Source organism: Euprymna scolopes, chromosome 6 (assembly GCF_053919585.1).
Source record: "Euprymna scolopes isolate OS-2025 chromosome 6, ASM5391958v1, whole genome shotgun sequence".
NCBI classification, from domain to species: domain Eukaryota; kingdom Metazoa; phylum Mollusca; class Cephalopoda; order Sepiida; family Sepiolidae; genus Euprymna; species Euprymna scolopes.
This window is the reverse complement of record NC_136487.1, coordinates 49,880,378-49,905,537: the sequence shown is the minus strand read 5'-3', so window position 1 is coordinate 49,905,537 and position 25,160 is coordinate 49,880,378. Positions and strand designations below refer to the sequence as shown.

At 33.2% G+C, this 25,160-nt stretch overlaps 1 protein-coding gene across 1 annotated transcript in view; it reads left to right on the top strand.

The window, feature by feature from the left end:
- The window catches only part of LOC145277644 (neuropilin and tolloid-like protein 2), a 752,093-nt gene that overhangs the window by 629,343 nt on the left and 97,590 nt on the right, over nt 1-25,160 (top strand). Inside the window, exon 3 of the mRNA XM_080129228.1 lies at nt 8,654-8,824. Coding sequence (XP_079985354.1) covers nt 8,654-8,824 — 171 coding nt within the window. The remainder of the gene's footprint in view (nt 1-8,653; nt 8,825-25,160) is intronic.

Genomic DNA, 25,160 nt, shown 5'->3' with positions numbered 1-25,160 from the left:
AGATTATTCAGACATATGGAAATATATCTAGCATAATTTATCTATTATATCTATAAAAGTGAGAATGTGTGTGTGAGAGAGAGAATGAGAGAGAACAATTCTCAACGTATATATGCAACAAATTTTTTATCTACTTATCTGAAATATCACATTTGTATAGAAGTAGAAATCTGGATACCTATTTTGATACCTAATAAAAGAAAGGACGCTCTTTGGGGCGGATTTTGATCATAACAAGTCACTAATAAGAAATTATAATAAACATTGAAATAATTTAAGAATTTTACCAAAATAAAATTGCATGGTAATCACCCAATTTCTGCCACAAAATTTTGATTGGCAAAACTCATAAACAGAAAATATATATTTTCTAATTTCATCTTTTTTTCTTACATAATCTGATTTGATGTTTTCCTTAATATTCAAATCACTATATTTTGCTGCTTAATATCAAATACAGCAAATGAGTTATTTTTTATGCATCAAACAATTACATTTTCTCATTCATCCAAACTAATCACTGAACATCAATTTCATATTTTCTTCACTAAAATATTACTGTGCTTGATGTCATCAAGTGGAGCGGATCATTTTTTTTTTCATTTGTTCACACATTTTTCCAATTTATATATATTTTGTCTAAGATTCTTAGCCTATGTCATTGCATAGCAAGCTGTTTATTAAAAGTTAAGGTTCACTGTAAACACATACGTTACACCAAAATAAAAACGCTTCAGATAATGTCTTGATATTCAATTCAGTTTCTCACATGACATCCTATGAAGTTAGTAGAAATGTTACAGACTTTTGAATCTCAAACACTTTCAATACTGTGCACTGATATTTTCTTTTTTGGAATATAAGCACATTCATGATTTCTTTTTACAAACGCCAACAAATGTCACATTGTGTAGCAATGTACTGAAACAATTATAAAAATATTTGTTTTTATTTTGGATGATGCAGGGCATCCGAAGAGAGATTTTTCTAACAAAATGAAAGTATAATTTTTAGCAATAGGTATCTAGGAAAAGGCCACTACATATGTTATAAATTCCAAATTTCCACAACCTGGCAAATACTGGTACACGCTAGCAAATTTAGATTTGCAATTACAGAATATGATTCTAATGTTTTCCTTTGCTCTTTATTCTAACACTACACTAAGTTTACTGTGTTATTTCGCTACAGTTGATATTGTGTAGAACAATAAGAAAATCATAGTGAACAATGCATTCAACAACATTTCACACACATTTCTAGATACCTATATCTAATAAGTTCAAAAGAAAGGACACACTTAGGGAGGTATTTTGGTGGTCAAGTCACTAAATAGAGATTAGCTGGTTTCCCGGCATAGCCCAGGATGTAATAAAGATTGACTGAAATACATATTCTAGCTGGTTTCTAGGCGTTGCCAGGGATGTAATATATACACATTATGTTGTATATTACCTGTTCTCTTCTCCCTAAGGTAAAACAATTTCATATACATGCTGTAAATTACCTATGCTAGAGATAAAACATGAACAATACCAGTCCTAGGGTAGATAACATAAATAATACATAGAGATGAAAGATTCCTCTCCCCTAAGAATAAAACATATGTTCAATATCTGCTTTTGTTTTTTCATTGTTTATACGGTCCCGAGCAACGCCGGGTAGCCCTGCTAGTCTATATATATAAAAGCGAAAATGTATGTATGTTTGTTTGTGTGTATGTATGTGTGTATGTTTGTGTGTCTGCTAAAAACTTTCGTCACACGCGGCGAAAATTTACAAACTCGGTATCATATCGAAGCCCCATCCTTCGCTTGAAAAATATCGAACAATTGGCCAAAAACGTTAACTTTTTCACCCCGAAATCGACAATTTTCCACAGGGGGGGGGGTCAACAAAAACGGGTTTCTCGTAACGATGACCGATTCTACGCATGTGTCAGATGACGTCGTGACCTGATTTACTTTAAATAGTTGAAAAACCGAGCACATTTCATCTCCGTCGCTTTAGCGCAGTTGGTTAGCGTGTTTGTTCATTATCTAAATATTCGAAGTTCAAATCATGGTGTTAGATGTTTTTTGTTTTTATTCGATTTTTTAAATTTAAATATTGAACCCTGTGTTATATATTGAACCCTGTGTTATTTAAGCCATTTTTCACGTAACGTTCGTTTTCCTGCTTTTTTTTTTTACTTCGCTTATTCTTAGCGACACCCGGGTATCCACCGATTTTTTAAATTTTAATATCGAAACAGGCTCATTTAAGCCATTTCTCACGTGTTCGTTTTCTGTTTTCGTCGTTCGTTTGCCTTACGTTAGATTTCTTTGTGCTTTTTCTTAATGTTTTGATTCCCCCCCCCGCTTAATTAAAACGTTGTTTTCTTTTCTTACTTCGCTTATAACAATGCTTACATCGTCGTCGTCGTCACGCTCGACGACTTTCAAACACCTTTCACTAACTCATTCTGGCTGGCCGATTTTATTTTCAAACTTCGCCTCAGGGCTTCGGGTTCGATCCCCTCACCCCGGTTTCTTTTTTATTTAACACCGCACACACCTACAAACACCCGGGCAACGTCGGGTAACCCTGCTAGTGTATTTAATAAAAGACAAACAAACGCAAATAAAAAAAACTTTTGAACACATCCTATTATATTTAAACATACATCTTTTCAAATATTTACTATTGCTTACAACCAAATGAAAACTTTATTTTTGTTATTTCAAATGAATCGTTGTCGCACTAGGATATTTTACCGATAATTCTTTTATAGCATAAAACAATATAATTTTAATCGGTTCTAAAATCTATTTTTAATCGATATTTATGTCATAATTATACAATTTTCCTACATTATTCTTTTTTCTTTGCCCGATTCCCCGAGCACAACCAGAAACCAGATGTTCCTGATTCATATCACATTTTTCAGCAAAATTACCGCAGTCTAGACCGATTTCTCTTTCACAGAAAAAGTATCAAAAACGAACAATTAATGGTTTCAACATTTCTCATTCGTTAATATTTTGTAATTGAACAATAATTGTAATTGTAATTTTACAGAAATTCCGCTTGACGATATTTTCATTTTTACACTAGCAAATTTCTCTTTTAAGCGTTTTTATTAAACATGCAGGTGAAGAATTACTATTTCGGTTTTACAAACTTTTTTAATGGGAGGAGAGTAGATACTATTTGTTTTAAATCACTGACAAAGGCGCAAAATAGAAATATGATCATAACATTTGTATCATTCAAAAGAAGAATCCTATAATAAACTGCTAATAATAAAAAAATGTGAGACATCGTGTTAACATTATCGACGCCTTAAAATATATTTATGTAATGGCCAGTTTTAACGTGGAAGCATATTTTATAAATCTATCAAAAATTAATGGCAGATTTTCACGAAAGTGTCGATACTTATTGAATTTTGGACAAATTTATATGTAATATGCAATTTTCGAAAAATATATTGGGGGGGGGTTGATATTTGTTACCTGATAACACCCACATTGCATTTTATGCAATTTAAAGAAAATTTTACAATTTAAACATTATAGTTACTAAAGTTACTTATTGTTCAATTGCAGTGAAAAATAAGCACCCTAGAAAATAATTAATTTTTAAAACATTAAAATAATTCAAATTGTTCTTCATAAAAAATCACAGAATTTTGAGTAAACATTCCCTATACTTTCTCATTTATAGTTTCATTATTCATATTTTACGCTTTTGCTCTATCCGTAAATAAACAATGCATATAAACGGTTTTGTAAAATACACTCAGAATTAAGACATCAGCGATCCCTTGGCGAGAAATAGAAATGTCTATTAACCACTTCATAAAAATGCATACATACATTCATTAAAATAGAATATTTACTAATATTTTTGAGTTAGCTGTCTCTTATATTACTCCGTGCAACACCGGAAAACGGGCGCTGCTAGTCTTTCTCTCTCTTAGCACCGTTCATTTTAAATATAGAGAACTTGGAGTATTTTTTAATTTTTTATAATTTGTTTCGAAATGTATTATTTAAATGATGTGTTTTACATTGGAGATGGGACGTCTGTTTTTATAGATGTTTCTAAATTGAGTTGGAATTTACAAGTTGCATGGTGAGGTGGCGGGATAAGGTAGTGGTCGTAAAAACAATGTAGCTATTATATATATATATATATATATAATGTGCGTGTTTTCGTTGTGTAATCAAGCTCTGATATATAAACGCAATGGATATTGGGTGATCCAAAGGTTCTGATATACAATTCCACAGTCATTACAAATTAAAATAGTTTGCGACAAGCGACAAAGTTTGGTGTAAAGCAAAATTGGTTTGAATTGAAAAATAACAGCTCATTTTACTTAGCTACACAATCAGGTAATTCTCGGGAAAGTTGCTCGACTGAGCCCCAATATATGACTCCTATGTGTGAAACATTCAGAACAAAAACTTGTTTTCTTCTGACAAAGATTAAACTTACCTTTCTTCCATTTCTAGCGTCATGATAAATTGCAATGAACAGAGATTCTTCGCCTGAGCTTATCATCATTGGACCACATTACCATGGTGCTGCTACCTTGCAAATCATAACACAGCCATTTGTAATATCAATGTCAGCAGATTACTGTCATAAATCTTCTCCACGTATCTGAACTATAAGTTTCCTCATTTTGCAAATAATCGTTATTCTCCATTAGCTTTTTAGCATCGCTAAGTGGTTCTTATTAATTAAATAAGTTGTGGTAAGAAACAGAAGACCAGAATTTCTTTGATAAATGGTTTTAATTAAAAAAAGAAAACTACAGCAAATAACTAGCAATGAAGAGATGCTTTAGTAATAGTGGGCAAACCGAAAGAAACTTACGGACGAGTTAAAGGAGAGGTTAAGAATATAATTGACAACATTTGTTTACTTGTTAAACCAGGTATTTACAGAGTGCGCAACAAAAACTCTAGTATAATTTCCTACAACGCCGTTTAGAGTTATAAGCAGATAAAAGAAATTGGACTGACTCAGTTGGAAAGGCAATAATCGCTTTTATTTGCCGTGAAATTCTTTCCGGGTTGAAATTTATTGTTTCATTATTTTATATTAAAATTACGATAAAGTAATCTGTTTTTTTTTAAATTAGATAACTGATAAGTGAATGGACTCTACCATTTTGCGTCAATTGTTTGTAATGTTAAATAAATTGAATCACATTATGAGTAAAAGCATCTGGAATCAATTAATGGTGCGTTGTATATGAAAACAGTTTGGACAAATAAATGCAGACACTAATATTTATATGATCTATCAGGTTGGTGCAAGAGAGTTTGCCGGTTTGTAGAAGAGACATTTTAAACTGTTGTAATTATTTTGTCTATCTTATTATTACTGAACCAGGTCAACATGTTTAATTTATAACATTTTTATAATTGAAGTCATATATTTCTGTCATATTCTCGCCTATTTTGATCCGAAAACGAACTCGTTTATCGAAAAGGAAGAGTCATTTTCCATTTCGATAATGCGCGTCTTCACAAAGCACTACTAATCACAGACCTCCTAGAAGAATTTGGTTGCAAATCACAGACCGATCGCGCATATTCTTCTGACTTATCTCCAGCGGATTATCACTTATTTCAAGAATTACAATACCATTTCGATAATAATAGTCAGCTTCACAAGAGGATATTGAACGTGATTAAGATTCATATTTCACATTTAAATTTTAAATGTCAGGTATATATATAACTCGTTTACAGAAGTTATAAAGAGAAAAAGTCGTTATTGTGTGTGGATAAATAATTTTTAAATTCACAGTTTTTCATTTTCAAGGTGAAATTTTAAACCTGCAAAACCCTTTGTACCGAATAGATACTTAAAGTATTCATCTTTTGTTGTCTGTTTATTTGTAGATAACACTTCCCTGGTGTAGATAATTTGGTTTCATAATCGAACACACATACACTTCGTTTTATGTTACATTTTTAAAGATATTTAATGAAAATGACGAAAGACTAAACGTTTGAATGATTTGAAATTGGATGCAGCACAAGGTTTGATGACCTCCTAAAACCAGCAAAGTTGGTCTAGATGATGGCAGTCCAGTGAAATTGTTTTTCTAAGGTATTTCTTTACAGGAAACTGAGTCAAGCCAAGATATCAAAAGAACCACTGTAGAAATTTCATATAGACACCAGCACCAACACTGATGTATTGACTGTTTTCTAGGTTTAGACGCATATACTCACCGGTCGCGATTAACATTATTACTTGATCGTTTGTTCTCTGTTTGTAATTCCGTTTCGAGCACATTGCCCTTGTTATTTTCTTCCGTGTCTGTAATTGAACCTCTTCAGAGGAAAATAATAACATTCAAATCGCATGAGTTGAACAATAATTAAACCAAACTCGAATAAGTAATAGGATATAACATAGAACAACATATAAAATACACCGAGATTTATTCTGTCTCTAAACATCCCTTAAAATTAAAAGCAATAAAGTATACACGCACATATGCAAACAGATATATATATATATATATATATATATATATATATATATAAACAGATATATATATATAAAGATATATATATATAAACAGATATATATATATATATATATATTGTATTTTGTGTACAGCAAGTTGTTAGATGAGATAAGTCATTGGTACCGTCAGTTTCAAGCCTGATAATTAGGACCGTTTTAGATATCCATATCAAGCTCTCTTCAGTCAATACTCATCAGATGAGTATTGCCTGAAGAGAGCTTGATATGGATATCTAAAACTGGTCTAATTATCAGGCTTGAAACTGACGGTACCAATGACTTATCTCATCTAAAAACTTTCTGTACACAAGATACAAAATATAAATACGCTCCTATTTTTCGGATTTTCCTTTTAACTGAGCACTCGGCTGGATTTCTTTTTTCATAAAAAACTAATCATGCATATATATATATAATATTTTTATTTATATAGACAAATATTACATAGTCGCTACAATGAACATGCTAATGTTTCAGAGCAAAATTAAAAATAAAATAAAATAAAAATAATTCGCCCTAACCCTCCTGCACCAATCTTTATAGCCAATTACAAAAAAATTATGAATACACCAAGCCTTAAAGGAAAAGAAAACAACAACAATTGCTCCTAGCGATAATCGGATGCGCCGATAGAAAGCGCTTGAGAAAAAAAATAACCGAACAAGAAGTTTTGGGCGCCATTCTATATAAAATGATTGCCGAAATTAAAAAGATCGCTGGGCAAATTGAAAAGATATCCAAAAAGATCGAAAAAAGGAATAACTCTGTGGTGTTCAACTAGACGTGTCTATATATATATATATATATATATATATATATATATATATATATATATATATATATATATATATATATATATATATATATATATATATATATGTGTGTATGTGTGTGTGTGTGTGTGTGTGTGCATTAATGGTTTCGGGATTACTATTTTTTAATGAATGTTTATATATATACATATATGTCTGCATATAGCATATACGTACATGAATCTCTCTCTCTCTCTCTCTATATATATATATATATGTCTATATATATGTTTATATATATACATTCGTTTCTTATATATATATACATATATATATGTATATATATATATATCTTGGAAGTAGAGTGAAAAGCATATCTTATTTTTCTTTTATTAATATTATTGGAATCTTTTCTTTATTCCTTGTACACATTTTTGTGAATAATTCCATGGATTTCTGCCTTTGGATTTTTATGGACCATCTTCTTCCAAATATGGGATTTCCTGGGATTTTACTTGTACAAATGGAAGTTCTTTTAACTTTCTTGAAGATTTACATTTGGATTTTACCATCACTGGATATTTGATTTTCCACCAGACTATCCATTCATGTGTAATCACCTTTTTCTTCACTATATTTCTTCTGCTTCACTTTTTTTGTTTTCAAGTAAGATTACTTGTTGTTTCATCAAATACTTCTGCATGCAAAATCCGATCCCGCATTTTGTTAATTCCTACCCTCTGATGAGAAGGAAAGTATTTCTGTGAAACTCCGCGAATTAAGGACTATCCATTTATCTAGTGTTTCATTTTCAGATTAAATATGTTTTTAACTCATTTCAAAGTGTTTTTTAACATATTTTATTAACTATTTGTTCATATATATATATATATATATATATATATATATATATATATATATATATATATATATATAGATGTACATAACTATCATCAGACAGTACTGTTTCGCTGTTTCACGGCTCATCAGCGCGGCTAGACAATATATATATATATATATATATATATATATATATATATATATATATGAGGATAACAGTCTACAAAAAAAAAAGAATACACCAATTATAAAGCCTAAACTCCAAGTATTCTAAAAAAAATTAATAAAATAAAAATAAATGATATATCAGCGTATGGTACCAATCAGAAAACATAAAAATTAACTGATATTTCTTAATTGCGTCCTTAAATTCAGTGACCGGCCCACAGCAATGTCAAAATAGTATAAATATTGAGATTTGATCGTAGAAGAAAACCGATTATAACGTTTCTTTTTTGTCTTGCGCTGTTGTTTACATAACTAGTTAAATCTGTTTATTTTGCTTTCTTTCTTTACAGATGACCACGACACGGGACCAGTGGTGTTTCGGCCGCCTCCTCTGACATCAGATTATATCAGCCCTGCCTGCTGGAACTTTACTTACGGCAATAGGAATCTGATGGAATTCTACAGTCCAAACTATCCAAATAACTACACGAAAAATTCAGACTGCATTCAATACTTAGAGGGTAAGTGATCTATACATTTTACATATATGATTGATAGATTAATAAGTAAATCGATAATATTTAGTTTTCATTTGCACTTTTAATTGGAATGGAAGTAGTCAAGATTATTTTTTAAATAATTGTTTTATATCCCTGTGATTGCACACACACACACACACACACATACACACACACACACACACACACACACACACACACACACACACACACACACACATATATATATATATATGTACGAAGCGTCTTAAATAAGTTTCCAGATTTTTACATACTGGTACTTTTATTGATAGGACACACATGAAAGTCTAGTTTCCTTCGAAGTAATCTCCTCTGGCTGCAATCCACTTGGTGTACCATTTCAACAACTTCTGGAAGGCCGCATGGAAATTCTCTTGTGTGAGTGTATCAATTACTCTCGTCACAGCTTCTTTCATCTCCTCAATTGTCACATAGCGACAGCCTCTAAGGTTTTCTTTGAGCTTAGGGAATAGCAAAAGTAACAGAGAGCAAGGTCTGAACTATAATGCGTGAGGAATATTGCTCAAATAGTCTGTGACAAGAGTAGAGTTATGAACTGCATCCTTGGGTCAAACTTCGCAGAAATCATCCGCATCTTCAGTTCCTCCTTGTGTGTACAGTTCTCACACTCACATAAAACTGTGCACTTATTTTCTCTATAGACACAAGACAGTCCTTATCCATGAAATTCTTTATTTGGTTAATGTTATAGCAAGCAAAAGCTAAAGGGAAGATAACTCTAATAAACAAGTAAGAAATATTACCCTTAGATAGATAAAAAGAAGAGACTGGAGTTACAGAGTGAGAAGAGACAAGATGGCGGCGCGCATATTGTACTGTAAATATCAATGTGTGTTCCGACCATAATAAATAATATTTAACCAAAAAATGAGCTTGTTTTACTTATCTTTCGAATATTCGAATATTCCCACAACTCAATTTCTCTGTACACAACAGTTAATCAACTCTGGTATGCTGACTTCCTCACTACTTCCACCCGTGTCATCATCCTTCACAGACTCCCTGTCTTCTCTGTCAATATCTTATGTCACTCAAAACTAATGCTTGATTCATGCAACATGATATAAAAGTAGTCTGAATCATTCCATGCGTTTCTGCGGCATTTTTTTTCAAGTTTAAAACATAATGTTATTGTATATCGTTCTTCTAAAGTGTCTTCACGTGCACATTGCATGTTTGAAATTCACCAGCTTTGACAGGCTTTAGTATGGTATATTCCAATTCCTTCTAGTTGTCAATTTAAACTTGAAATCATAAAAATTGGTCATTCATCCCATAAGATATGTAGCAATAACATACTGAATTTTCAAATGTCCATGACAATTTTAAATGCCTGTAGAAAAAAGTATGGAAACTTATTGAAGAAAGACAACTTATATATATATATATATATATATATATATATATATATATATATATATATATATATATATATATACAAATGATATTTTGGGGGTACAAAATTAAATTTAAATATTGCAATCATGAAGGTAAGACTTTTATTATTAATGATTAAAAATAACATATATAAAACAGGTTTTTAAAAAAATGGGCGAAGAAAAGAAAAGACAAAATAAAGGGGGGATCAGCTGACCGGTTTCGCCCACGTTTTTCAAAGCTGTATCGAGGGTTTTAAAAAGTAAAAATCAAAAATATGTACATTATTAAAATAAAGTTTCGTTGCGTTCTGCTCGTGGGTAAAAAAAAAAAAAAAGAACGGAGAAGCGATTAAAATAAAGCACCGTTATGATATTATCGAATAATGTAAGAATGAATGTCTCTTGGGGTTGAGCGTGCATAAGCTCTAGGATCTTCGAAAATACCATTATTATTATTATTATTATTATTATTATTATTATTATTATTATTATTATTATTATTATTATTTAATCACTTAGGGTTTTCACACAGGTCATCCTCAAAGATTTATTTGTAAGAACAACCTATGGTATTCGCTGTAATCTGAATGACATTAAGATTCTCCAGATTTCTAGTACTTTCCACCTTTTTCGTTATCTTTTGAAAATAATTTTACGTAATCGCAACAGCCATTTACCGTTGATTTTTTGCTGACAACGACCATTTGTTCTCATTGGAATTTGGGTGACACTTTATGACTATTATTATTTAATCAATCTGAGTTCTCACAGTGGTCAGCACCAGTGCTTGTTTAATGACAATAACTGATAGCATTCCCTGGAGTTTCAGTGACAAGAAAGTCTCTTCAGGTGTTCAGTACACTCAATTTGCTTCGTTAACTATTGCAACGAATTCAGTTATTGCAATATCCACTTAGCGTTGACTTGCACATGAATTTAAATTATCCCAGCAGTGTTATTAAATATAATTAATGTATTACTTACTACTTATGAATAGAAGCTGGGGAATTATACGTAGTAGATAACTTAATATGAAAATATAAATTCTAGTGAAGTTTTTTTTAAAAAAAGAAAAGAGGCCTCCGTCGGTTGTATAGACCGAGACTTTTCATAAACAAATAACGTCTATTTTAGGAAAATAAAAGGTATACCTTGCGTAATGTAGTACACGATTGCACACGCGTTAACACGTAGACATTCGGGACCCAACACATTGTAGCAGAGTACGTCGCAAAAGAAACAGTAGGCAAGTCAAAACTCAACTCACTTTTTTCATGTTGTAACACTTTTTCATGTTGTAACACTTTTTTCATGTTGTAACACTTTTTTCGTGTTGCATTTATTTCGGTGTAATTTCCCGAATAAAGAGTGATCAGGATCCCTAACGTGATCGTCGCGATCGTGATCCTTAACGTGATCGTCTCTCTGACGCGATCGTGATCCTCGGTCTGCACACACACACTCTTCTTTTTATGTCTTTTTCTTTACTTCCTTGCCTTGACGTCACTTCGCACACGGCTCGGCATTTGTATATATCCGCCACACGACTGTCCGCGCTTTCTTACACTTGTATTTACTTTCGATAGCCTCGTAACTCTCGGTTCCCTGATTTTGTCCTTTAGTTCTCACATTCCATGAGCGATATCTCTGACAAAGGGGAGAGAATAGAATTTTCTAATTCGAAATCTGTCCATCTAACACTTTTCTTTGACAAATGGTAAACTTTGAAGTAATTCTGTTTTTAGCTTTTAGCTTCTTATATCAAGTGGCATCATGCTTTGTCTGGAGCGACTTCTATTAAAAAAAGGCTAAAAGCGCATTTTTCTGTATCGTGCGGATGATCAGATAAGTAAAAGTCACTTTCTTTCCTCAACACAAAACTTTTCATTTAAATATGATTTATTTGTATGAAAAAATGACCTCATAAAAGATCTACAAAAAACGTATAATGGGTTATTTTCGATATTTGAGCCGCTGCGCTTTCTGATCCAGATAGTTATGCGTCTTTAAACACTTCAGAGATAATGAGGCGCCGGTTTTGTATTTGGTAGCCGAGCAGATAATTAAGCTTCGTACTGCAATCAAATCTATTACTCTCATCTCTCGGCGAAGATAACAGTAATGTTGGCGGTAAATAGCGTAACAACTATCAGCCATAATTTTTGTTTCTCGACGAATGATGAAGATAATGAAATGTTCTGTCAGATTGTATATGAGACAGGTATCGGTGCGCAAGTGAAGGAGGCGTAACCCAGAAATGCACTCCAAAACAATTGTAACATTGCATAGGGAGGTATTTATTTTTTTATCCCACACTGAGAAATGTGGCACAAGAGACGGGAAGAGGGATTGAAAAATCAGCGCTGCCGAGGAGAATCATTCTGACTTGCTAAAAATGCTATGGAAGCCCCGTCAGCATTCTGCGAAAGAGGCGCCCCAGGTGATTAGCAATAAACCAACCTTTTTTCTAAAAAAGACAAAGCGAAGCCTGGGAAGTATAATACCGTAATAAACAAGAAAAAGTTGTGCTGATTTTGGGGCCGAAGGCAAACATTCACCCGCGTAATATACATAGGGATTCTCTAATTTTCGTCACATGCCCCTCTTCGTCTCATCGGCAGAAACTAGCTGATTCTTTCGGTGACATGTTGTAAGTAGATAGCTCTATGTATAGTGACGTTTTTCACCAGTTGTGGAAGCAGCAATCGTAAAGATGTTTGTCATTTCCCCTCTTTTCCTTTTCTTTAATAAACCAACATCTCAGAGTCTATTAACAATCCGGTTTTATATATATATATATATATATATATATATATATATATATATATATATATATATATATATATATATGTATATGTATATATATGTATATATATACATATATATATATAATAAATTCTATATATATATATATATATATATATATATATATATAATAAATTCCACAGCCAATATAATAATATAATATAATATATATATATATATATATATATATATATATATATATATATATATATATATATATATATATATATATATATATTCGGACACGGAGTGGTTTTGCTTAATAATCTTTTTGTTGTCATTTTTCAATTTCTCGAATTGTCGTTCTTATTTCTCGGTTAAATCTGTGCAAGAAAGTGCTATAGTTGTCTTCGTCCATCTGTTTTTTCTTTTGGTTGTTTTTTGCAAGTACTTTCGACTAAGTTTCAGCAGTCGTCTTCAGGCAGTTTTTATTGTCCGTTTAAAATCTGTAAACCGCACTTTTAAAATAATTATACATTCTAAAAGCATATTTTTTACACACGAGACGCTTCACTAGTCTAAGTTCATTAACCAAGAACACTCCGTGCTATTATACAATATTTGTCTGAATTAAAACATGCTGCCTAAATACACAATATATATATATATATATATATATATATATATATATTGTGTATCTAGGCAGCATGTTTTAATTCATACATACATACATATATTTAAACAGGTGAGATTTATATTATAGAAGATGTCTTATGGGACCATTCACTAGAACCGAAACCAATACGTTTAGCGCTCGAGCTTTATTCAATATTTATTCCTCCACCGTTGTAACAATCTGAGTTACCAATACTAGGTGCGAAAGGTTAAAGATAATTCGACTTTATGCTATGAATGTTTGACGTTGCTCATGCATAAAAGATACAGCAGGACCAATGTGTTTATTCTACTTAGCTTGCCAAGGTCAATTGTTTGATGTTGAATTTTGGCCACGTAGCAGCAATTTGAACAGATTAGAAAACAACTCGAAAGTGTGCTACATGTTAAAATACCATTATATCAATTTTCACTCTGTAGACCAAATATTCACACAGGAATTTGGTAGAAACTATTCGCACACACACCGACAAAGTTATATATATATATATATATATATATATTACATAGGGGTAACCACTTATCAAGGCTCAGGGGCACCTCGAGGATAAGGGTTACTTGGTATACATTTGTCATTGTGATTTTAGCGTAATAAACATTAGTGGGAATTTTATAACTTGGATTACTTAGGGGGACGGTTCAATAAGAACTTGTTCACGTTGGACTTGAAGACAATCAGATTATAGTCAGCTGGAAAGCAGGCGAGCAATTATAAGAAATACGTTTATGGAATCTACGTTTATGTGTGGGAAATTGTTGGTCATGGTTCTGGCTAGACGAGTGTTTTTCATGAAAGTCTGGCGAGGGGTGACCATAGATTGAAGTTCAGATGAGCACATGCCATGAAAGTAACGATAAAGCAAGGACAGGTTCGCTACGTCTCTTCTGTGGGAAAGATGTTGCAGGGAAGAGAAAAGGGCATCCCCCACTAAGCTACGAAGTCTATTTTGAACTCTGTCAAAACAGGACAAGCTGCTTCTAGCAGCTCCTGCCCAGATGTGACAACAGTACTCCATCGTTGGCCGAACCTGGCTTTTATGTAGGTAGAGAATTGCACCAGGAGTGAGATAACTACTGGAGCGGTAGAAGGATCCTACCATTTTTCCAGCGACTTTGACAATGAATTTGATATACGTGTTCCATTTCAGATCGGGAGTAAAGGTGAAGCCCAGAAGCTTGTCAAAACATGAAGCCTCCCCAAGACGAGATCCCTTCATTTCGATTGATGGCAACTGAGCAGCAGAGCGTTGATGATGTAAGGATAGAAGCTTGGTTTTAGATGCATTAAAAATAACCAGCCACTTTTTCCCCATTGTACCACGTACTTAAGATCAAAGGAGAGAGATTAGAGAGAAACTGGTCGTTTACGGTCTTCGAAGTGCTACCATAGATGGTAGTGTCCTCAGCATAAATGTCTACGAATGATCTAAGGATGTGATTTATCATTGATGTACATCAGGAAGATTATATATATATATATATATATATATATATATATATATAATTATAAAACTCAAATGACCTTGTAACGAGTGATGTAACCTACTTTCCGGTTTATGCCATCCGGTTGCGCATGCGCGCATAAACATTAACCCATAACAACGTAAAAAAATAAACATAAATCGCTTCTTTTGCAGATTTTGACCTGCGCACTGAAATATTAATGTTATCAGTTCGAAATTATTATTTAACATGGGAAGTGTGGAGGTGTTTTGCAACTATTCTTTATTACAACTATACTGTCGCTATTTTCTTACAACTAAACAACTTTAACCCGTTCACTAACATAAGAACAATTGTAGTAAAGCCAAGACTACTACTACTACTACTACTACTACTACTCTATTCGTTCCTTTTCCTTCCTTCCTTCCTTCCTTCCTTCTTTTTTATTTTTTGTTTACATTTCTAGATACATGTACATGGATCTAACTTAATAACTCGATTTGAGCCCAAAGTAATAAATTTTAAGGGGTCATAATAGGGGTTCAAGTTAAAAAAAATCCCCTTTTTGCTCAGTATATACCTCCAAACACCCGGGCAACGCCGGGCACCCATGCTAGTATATATATATATATATATATATATATATATATATACCGAAAGGCGAAGAGAGAGAGAGAGAGAGAGAGAGAGAGAGAGAGGAGGGAGATACTATTTATTTTATGGGTGCTTATGTGATCCAAATCATTGTCAGTTGTGTACGAGTAGTTGTGAACGTGGACGTTAAGGGACAGTGAGTACTTGCTGCACTTAAGTATAATGCCTTCCAGCATGTGAATAAACAAAATACACACAGACACAATTAACGATCTGATCATTGTAAGCAAAATCTCCGGTGTAGGTCACTAATGTCCCTTTGCTTTTTTGTTCCTTCGAAGCATATGTGTAGACGACAGTTTCACATTTCTTTACATAGTCTTTTTTTTATTGAACTCCACGAGAACCTTTAAGCTGCACGGATATTGTATAATACTATGCATTCTTTTTTTGTAGCCCTGGTCTGCACACAGTACGACCGATTAACCCATTCTTGTTCTCAGGATGTTCCACTGAACTAAGTGCTTTTAAGCCAGAAGAACGGGGTGGAGAAAGGAGTGATTTCCATTTAATTAAGATAGAGATAGTTCCCAAGTCTTTTGATCTGTATCTGTCGTATATTAATTTTTGTGATATGTTGTTAACGGCTACGTATGGATACGAGAGCTTTTATTTGATTTCTGTGCCAGGCGTCTTCATACGTGAAAGAGATGCTAAAAGTCACTACCACAAACATCGGGCCGTGGTAGTGACTTTTTCTGGTAGTCAAATACACATGAAGACGAGTGGTTCGGCTCGGTTCGAGGAAGTGTACCTTTCTCCTTTGGGATTTCTGGTCACCCGAGACGCCTCTTTCGGCTGACAGACCCACCTACATTAAACTTATTTTATGTCTTGTTGCAATAAGAATTGCGCAAAACGTAATTCAGCTGGATCTACATCGTTTCCTTTTTATTTATATATATATATTTTTTTTATTTTATATATTTCGTTTTCATTCGTACTCAACCTATTTCTTTTATTTTGTCGTATTTATTAATAACCAGGTGGTGGAAATTCCTGAGTTGTATCCTTTATACGTGGTATATTTCACGGACGACTTACGCCAACACAGACCCCACGATATTATTTGACATCTTTGTCTATATTAAGGCATACTCCTCTACATACTCTGGGTAATGGTGTATGGAGTTTAGGTTCAATCTTTAAAATATTTATAGGCCTGTGTGACATATTTTCATACTGTAGATGTTCAATGCATATGTGGACCCCACAATATTACTGCACAATATTTAGACAGAACATATACTACACTTTGATTCTAGTTTTAAGGTGAATAGCGTGCAATATAGTTCTAGTTGCACATTTCAACACAACAGCGATATCAAATAAAAATTTTCAAAATATTTTTCTTAAAATTGAATCGTAAGTTGTCGAGTAATTCCAAAAAGGAAAAGGTGATAATTTACGGACGATCATGAAAAATGCTTTCGTGTATTATTGTATGGAACAAATATGATTGTATTGAAATCGTCATTAGGTAATAAAAGAAGACATATTGGCATGCCCGCCTTAAGAATGAATAAAACTAAGAGTTCTCTTTTTCTCTCATTTTCTCTCTCTCTCTCTCTCTCTCTCTCTCTCTCAACTGTCCTAAAAAGAAGACTGCACTGTGCTTTTCCATCATTTAATTCACAGCGGTCTTTGTCCTCATATGCAAATCCTGCCATATATATATATATATATATATATATATATATATTGATATTGATATTGATATTAATAAACCGTCTATTGACGAAAGTTTCTCTTTTCTCCTCCCTTTCACGCGACATTATAGACAGAGTTACGTAAGGCATGTTTTTCATTACTTTCGTTGCTATTTGATATGTGGTCCTGCTAGGTGATTCACCTGGATATGTGCAGGTGCAGGAGGTTGAGTCTGTACCATTTGATCATGCTAGACGATTGGACAATGACAGAATTTCAAAATATATTGCGAGCTACAAACCAGTTCCAGACCAGCAGCAAGATCTGTCTTACGATACAGGAATGTCTGGAGGGCAGTTAGCATCGACTTAGATAGCTGAGAATGCGTTGGTGAAAATTGTAATCGATAGCGAAGTGTTGTGATGGTATGCTTCAAAAGATATGCGAAGAAATAGAGGAGAGAGAGAGAGCAGTTGCGGGAGAGGAGAGAGTGCAGACTGCATGAAAGATTAACCAAACACCACCTACATCCGTAGCAACTGCAACAGATGCTGCCGATACAGGATAGGCTTGCACAGTTACAGCAGACGCTGTAATTCGTAGTAATCTTAGGCGTATGGATCTTCATTGTTAAGAAATGGATATGATTCAATAACAACAGAATGGGAACTTAATTGATAACAGACATCGTCCATTAATTTCTGTTTATTCTTCCATCTTTTTTGATATGTACTATTTTTTTTGGCTACGTCTATCCATTTAATCTTGCCTTATTTCTTTCACAAACAAAAACAGAACAAAATACATGGGCGAGGCATTATGTTTCACTTTTAATGCTTGCGTCGGTGGAAATAAAATAAGTAAATAAACAAAACAAGAACCAATCCGTTTTTAAGATGCGTCTAATTAAACTGCGCGTTTAACAATGAAATTCTAATTCAACGTTAAATCTTGACCGACTGTTATAAATGACATTGAAAACCTTAACGTGACAGACACGCCAACATTTTTTTTTTATATCCGTGGGGATGTATATATATTCTGTACATATGTGCACGTGTGCATAACGAGGGTCTTATTGGATGTGCGTTTGCTCCATACATGTATTTACGTATGATCGCCTTGTTTTCAAAATGTCACAAAACAACTTATCTTGTGCATGTTCCTATATAATGACAAATAAGGGATGTCAGAAAAAAAAGACATACCTTTACAAAAGGAACGAATACCATTTTATGGGATTAAAATATTCGGCCAATTAGAGAACACACAGCTCATCTTTGATCTTGTTGGGCGAAAATCTGCAACGAAAAATCTACCAAGAACAACAGACCTCGGATTGTTTTCGGCAATCTTTATTCCAGAATGTTGTTCCCACCGTGGAAATGCTGGACGCTTATACAGTTCTCTCTATATCTTATTATCGATCATGCCCCTGCTGGATGCCATCCCGTCTGTTGATCGCTTCTCTCGGCTGCACGTTACAAACTGATACTACCTGACTTTGTAAGGTGTCTCTAAACTCATGACGTCATGTATCTACATAACCAACATCCTTGCCTGGTCTTTTGTCACGTATCTTTGCTTATTAAAACCAAACATTCTAATCCTATTTTATTAAGCATCCTTCTAAACATTTTATTTTTTTTACATATTTCTGGCTTAATTATTTTACATTAAATTCCAGTCTCATTTGAAAACATTGTTCTGTGATCAAAACACTTTGTTATATCCATAACATTGTTACCAGTTCAAAAATCGGTCACTCATCTCTCCTCCGATGTTGCCCGGCCATAATATAATAATTTTATTCGACGGCGAATCCTCAAAGACCAATGTAAATATTATTTATATCCCTTATCTAAGGGGCAAAAACAAAACTATATAAAAGTTAATTGTAACAGTCCAAAGAAAGTCATATTTATAATTTAAACATATTCAAAGTCAATTTACAACTTACCAAGGTTCGAAGCCAACTCGAGGATGAGAGTCCGTTTACGGTGATCGAAATGGAGTCAATTTGATTATTTAAAAGGACGGCTCATCAAGAATTTATTTACATTGGACTTGAAAACGACTATGCTAAAGTCAGTCGGCTAGCAGATCAAAGGAAATGCATATAAATAATTAATCGTGACGGACCATAACAAATTTTCTGCAAATTTTAAGCGTGATGCACAAAAGAAATTTTATTGATTTAAAAATTAAATTGAAAAATCAATAGTAACAAACAAAATTCTGTTTCAAGAATAATGATCGCAGATCATATAACGTCCTTTCCAATCGCACTAAATTTTATTTTTTAAATATTCAAATTAATCATTCAAACTACAGACAGTTTTTTTGACATTCAATCGTGATAGACATACTAAATTTATTTTTTTTAATTTAATTTTTTATTTAATATTTTTTAAATTTAATTTAAAAAATTAATTTAAAAATTAAGAGTGACAAACTAACGAAAATTCTGTTTGAAACTTAACTTTGACAAACTTAAATAATTCCTATTTAAAAGTTGAAAGTAATAGTACAAAAAAGTGCTACTTAATATGGTATTTAATTGTTGAAAGTGATCGTTCAAGAAAAGGTATCGCGATAGACTAACGTAAATTCTATTTAAAACTAAAGAATGGGAGAAATTTTTTAAAATTAAAAACTAAGCGTAACAGAAGAAAAATGCTGTCTAAAACATAAATGTGATAGACCGATAGACGGAAGAAAGCTTATGTTGTTTATTTTTGGTACAAATTTAAGATGGATACAAACATTGAATCTTCGCTTTTAACGACTAGAAGCACGTGTCAAACTTAAGCTTGACAGACGATAAATCATGTTATTAAAAAATAATAAATAAAATAAATAAATAAGTGTAACACACGTTACATAAGAGTAAAACCTGACAAACTATAAACTTCTGCATTATTTACGTCATGAACGCTGTGCTTACCCGTCTAGACATACAAATGCAATTCTACTTTTTTAAGCGATTAAGCCAGCAGAAAAAGTTGTTGCTAAAAATAAATAAATAAGTAAAACAATAATTTAAGGTATTAGATTGAGAAGTGACTCCCGCAAATATGTTTAACGTAAAATTATCACCCAATAAAAATGATCGCACACTTCCGAACCAATTAGCGTTTTTAATGACTCGCACAATTCCCTTTTGTGAATTATAAAAGAATGTAAAACTACAATTTTATTAACAAAATATTTTAAACTTAAGCGTGGCGCACCAAAGAAAATTTTATTGTAAACTTAATCATGGCAGACTAAGTGGAAATTCTATTTATAATATCACCGTGACAGAATAAAGAATTTTCTATTTTCAACGTAGGCGTGCCAGACAAATCTACGGAAAGGCCTTTCTATTGAGATGTATGGACGGTTGTAAAATAAGATGCGTCTATTAAACTTGCGCGTTTTGGGATGATTAATGTATGTGGCAAACCAATCGATCGATAGCGTTATATATCTTTTAATAAAGAAGCGTGGACGTGTAAGAATAAATTTACTAAGAAAAAAGAATAAATGAGAAAACATCTAAAAGTACGCATCCGTCTGTCTAGTTGATTAGCTGAAAGTAAATACCCCAAAATACTAGGCTTATCTAAAAAGCGAACCGGAAGCCAAATTGCTTGCATTAAAACGTAACATTAGCCGCCAGCTTTAGTTTCCGTTCGTTTTATTTTATTTCTGTTTCTTTTTTTATAAAAACGCCCTTTCTCTTTATTTACTAATTCTCTCGCTTTCTCCGTTGTTCCCAATCGGTCGTATGTGTTCTTGTTGATTAATTTTCTCTTCCTTATCTATTATTTATTGAGTCTGTTATTTATTCTCTATCAATTTCCGTCCTTCAGCGATTTAATCTTGTTTTATTTGCGTATCCAAACTAGTTCACAAAGACTCAACGTTTTTCTTTGTTCGAGCCTTGCCTTTGTTACTTGTTCTATATAGGACTTCTTATTCTTCTTACCAACTAACATATCTCTTTTTAATCATATTCTTCAACTTCTGGTGTTAAACGAACACAGCCCTAAAGAGGAGTTGTTCCAAGGAGCATAAATAAGATACCCTGAGAAAGTGTGATTTGATTGGATTCATTCTCAGATAACAAACATTCAGTGCCACCCATTAAACCCTGGCCTTGTGTTCAAAATAAGAAAGACAATATAGCTGAATATATATCACTGGTGATAATCATATCGTATGAATCCATAATTATATTGTTGGCATTGGTTTCCTCGATATTTTGGTAGTAAAAATTCTTTCTATTAAGACATCGCGTACTTACGGTAGAGATCTCGAAAAGGTTGACAACGTCTTACGTGAAAGTGATTTTTGTAGAAATAGAAAAAGGATTTGGTAAGAAAAATGCTGATATAAAGAAAATATATCCATATATATACATACATACACACACACACACACACACATATATATATATATATATATATATATATATGCATATATATTATGGCAGTAGAGTTTAGTTTCCTAGAAGTACATCCATTGAAACACACGTATCTACCAAAAAGTGCTCAATGAGTAAACAGAGCAGGTATATTAGCCGTCAATGTTTGTATAAATATATTTAATATACATATATATATATATATATATATATATATATATATATATATATATATATATAGTATGTTTATTTATACAAACGTTATTGGTTACGTATGTGCTTAATCTTTCAATAATAATATAAACAATTTTTGTCTACATATTATGACTGATTCTTTTTACTTTTCTTTTTTTTTTGCTTTTGGCAAGAACTGGCTGCTGTAATTGTAATCACTTTTGACCGAATGCCTCAGATCCTTCAAGATTCATGTCAGAGATCATTAACAATAAAGATTCCTGACAACAGCGTCATTGTTTTAAAAAGCGGACTAATCGACATTCTTGTCTCAGCTCCCAATTTCGAATACGTTTAGTAGGTAACACATCTATTCTTGAACGTACCATTAACAACTATAAACTTCATATACTAGATGTACTACTAACTGAAATAGAAAATTAAGTATTAACAAACAAATTTCAATAATAACGATAACGTTCTAAACCCTTTTCAAAGCAACACAGGATATCCTTAATACAGTTAATATAGTTAATAACATGTTATTTGCTGAAAGAAAAATACCACATCCATAAATATGATAAAAGCTTGGCGATACATCTATACGGATCTGAAAGTACTCGAGTCACAAGTGACTATGGCAGTTTCATCAGCCAGTTCTGTTAAAATGTATTTACCAATTACAAACACTCTATTAAAAATTTAACTCGCTCTACAAAGTATCTATTTTATTACTAAACTACACACAGCACTACATCAATATAACTATCCAATAACTTGTTGAATAAAAAAAAACACAAAAAAAACACATGAGTGAAGTTTAGACCTGATTGCAATGTCTTTAATTGATGTACCTATTAAACAAAATAGCTGACGTACGAGAGGCGTGCAATAAGTAATGCCCCTGACCCACTTCCAGTTGTCTGATCTAGCTGAAATTTTGCACGTGCAATGATTTATATCTCTACGGGGTATGTGGCAAATTACAGCTCTGAACTAATTGTGGTTTCTGTTTTACAGGTGTTTGAACTGAGTCAGGTGGGAAATGGAGCCTGTTGAATGTCGGGCAATGATCCGGTTTTTGTATTTGAAAGGACGCACACAACAGGAGACTTTTGATGAAATGAAAGAAACTTATGGCAATAATGCCCCATCATATGACCTTGTAAAACGCTGGCATCTTAAATTCAAACATGGCCGGAAGCTTGTGGAAACAGTTCCCAGACCTGGTTGCACCCTTCTGCCATTGATGAAGCATCTGTCCGTCAAGTTGAGGCTTCCATTTTGGAAGATCGGCGCATTACTATTCGCCAAATAGCCCAAGATGTCAAGATTAGTACAGGGTCTGTGGAAACTATCATTCATGACCATTTGTATATGCATAAGACCAGATGGATTCCCAGGTTGCTCACACCATATCATAAGCGAGAACGCGTTGGGTCCTCGAGGATGAATTTGGAGATGTACCAAGAAGATGAGTCAAAGTTTTTCAAAAGACTGATTACACAGGATGAAACCTGGGTCCATCACTATGATCCAGAGACCAAAGCCCAGTCAATGCAGTGAAAGCACTTGAACTCACCACCTCCAAAGAAAGCAAGGGTAAAGCCCTCCGCTGGCAAGGTCATGTTCACAGTCTTCTGGGACTAGGACGGAGTAGTTATGACAGATTTCCTGGCAAAGGATACCACAATTATTATTATGCTTCACTTTTGAAGGAAATTAAGGGAAGCTATCAAAATCAAAAGGCGTGGCAAGATCAGCAAAGGTACCCTCCTCCTGCAGGACAACGCCCCGGTCTACAACTTGCATGTCGCCATCCTCCCTACTCTCTTGACCTTGCACCCTCTGACTTTCACCTCTTCCCAGACATGAAGTTGTTTTTGAAAGGAAAGCGTTTCCCAGATGATGCAGCCTTGATTTTTGAAGTCACGTCATGGTTGGAGGACCAATCTGGGGTGTTCTTCAAAAACGGTCTCCAGAGCTGCATCAAACGATGGGAGAAATGCATAACTCTGGGTGGTTCCTATGTAGAGAAAGACTAATAACTGTGCCAAGTTTCGTTGCTCTACAGCTAAGGGAAGTGTGCCAGGGGCATTACTTATTGCACGCCCCTCATATTATTATTATTATTATTATTATTATTATTATTATTGATTATTATTTTTTTTATTATTGATGTTTTACACTGTTTTTTTCCTCAAGAGCTGGAGTTTACACCAACGCTTGTGAGGTTAGTTAAAGAGTGAATTAGATGGAAAACACCTGGCATAGGATGTTTGTTGAGCCAAGCAGAACTGACTTCTGGAGTTTGGTGATGTTATATATGATTCTCAAGAAGTTCAGCTATTTTATAAAATAATCAGGAGTTGAGCCAAGTGCACCCATGATTATTGGCATGATGGAAGTTTTCTTACTCCACACTAAACAATCTAGCAATCTCTGCCCTCAGTTTCTGATAGCTTTGTAGTTTCTATTCTTCCTATCAGTTAAGTTGTTGTTGTTGTTGTTTTTGTTGTAAATAACCTGAAAAGCGAAAATAATATTACTATACATACCAACTTTTAAATGATTTCTCAAAAACAGAAGCTATTAATATTGGACACGAAAAAAATAACGGTCAATTTTTACGACGTTTTCCAGCGTATTATAAACACCCCAACCTCCCCATGTTAAGAACGGATTTCGGAATAAACACCCTCCAACCTCGAAAGCCGCTCTTAACATAGGAGGGTTAAGGAGGTGTTTATTCCGAAAGCCGTTCTAAACATGGGGATGTTGGGGTGTTTATAATACGCTGGGGCACGTCGTAAAAATTGACCAAAATAACAAAACAAATCCATTATTAACTGACAATATAAAAATGTCGCTACTGACTGTGCAATAATTTAAAAACGAATATAATGATAAAAAGGCGGACAAAAACAAACATGTTTGTAGTACTCAATAAATCCTACTATCAAAGGAAATTAAAGGAAATTCTCGAGGACCCTCCACAGTTCCAAAGAATTGATAACAATTCTACTAATGTAGTAAAGACGTAAGTTATCTGACTTTTCTAAAATAAATACTAAGAGCAAACCTGTTTGTTTAAACGAAACTATTAAAAAAATATACTTAATTCCTTTATCCAATTTATCATATCCGAAATTATTTTTCTATATAT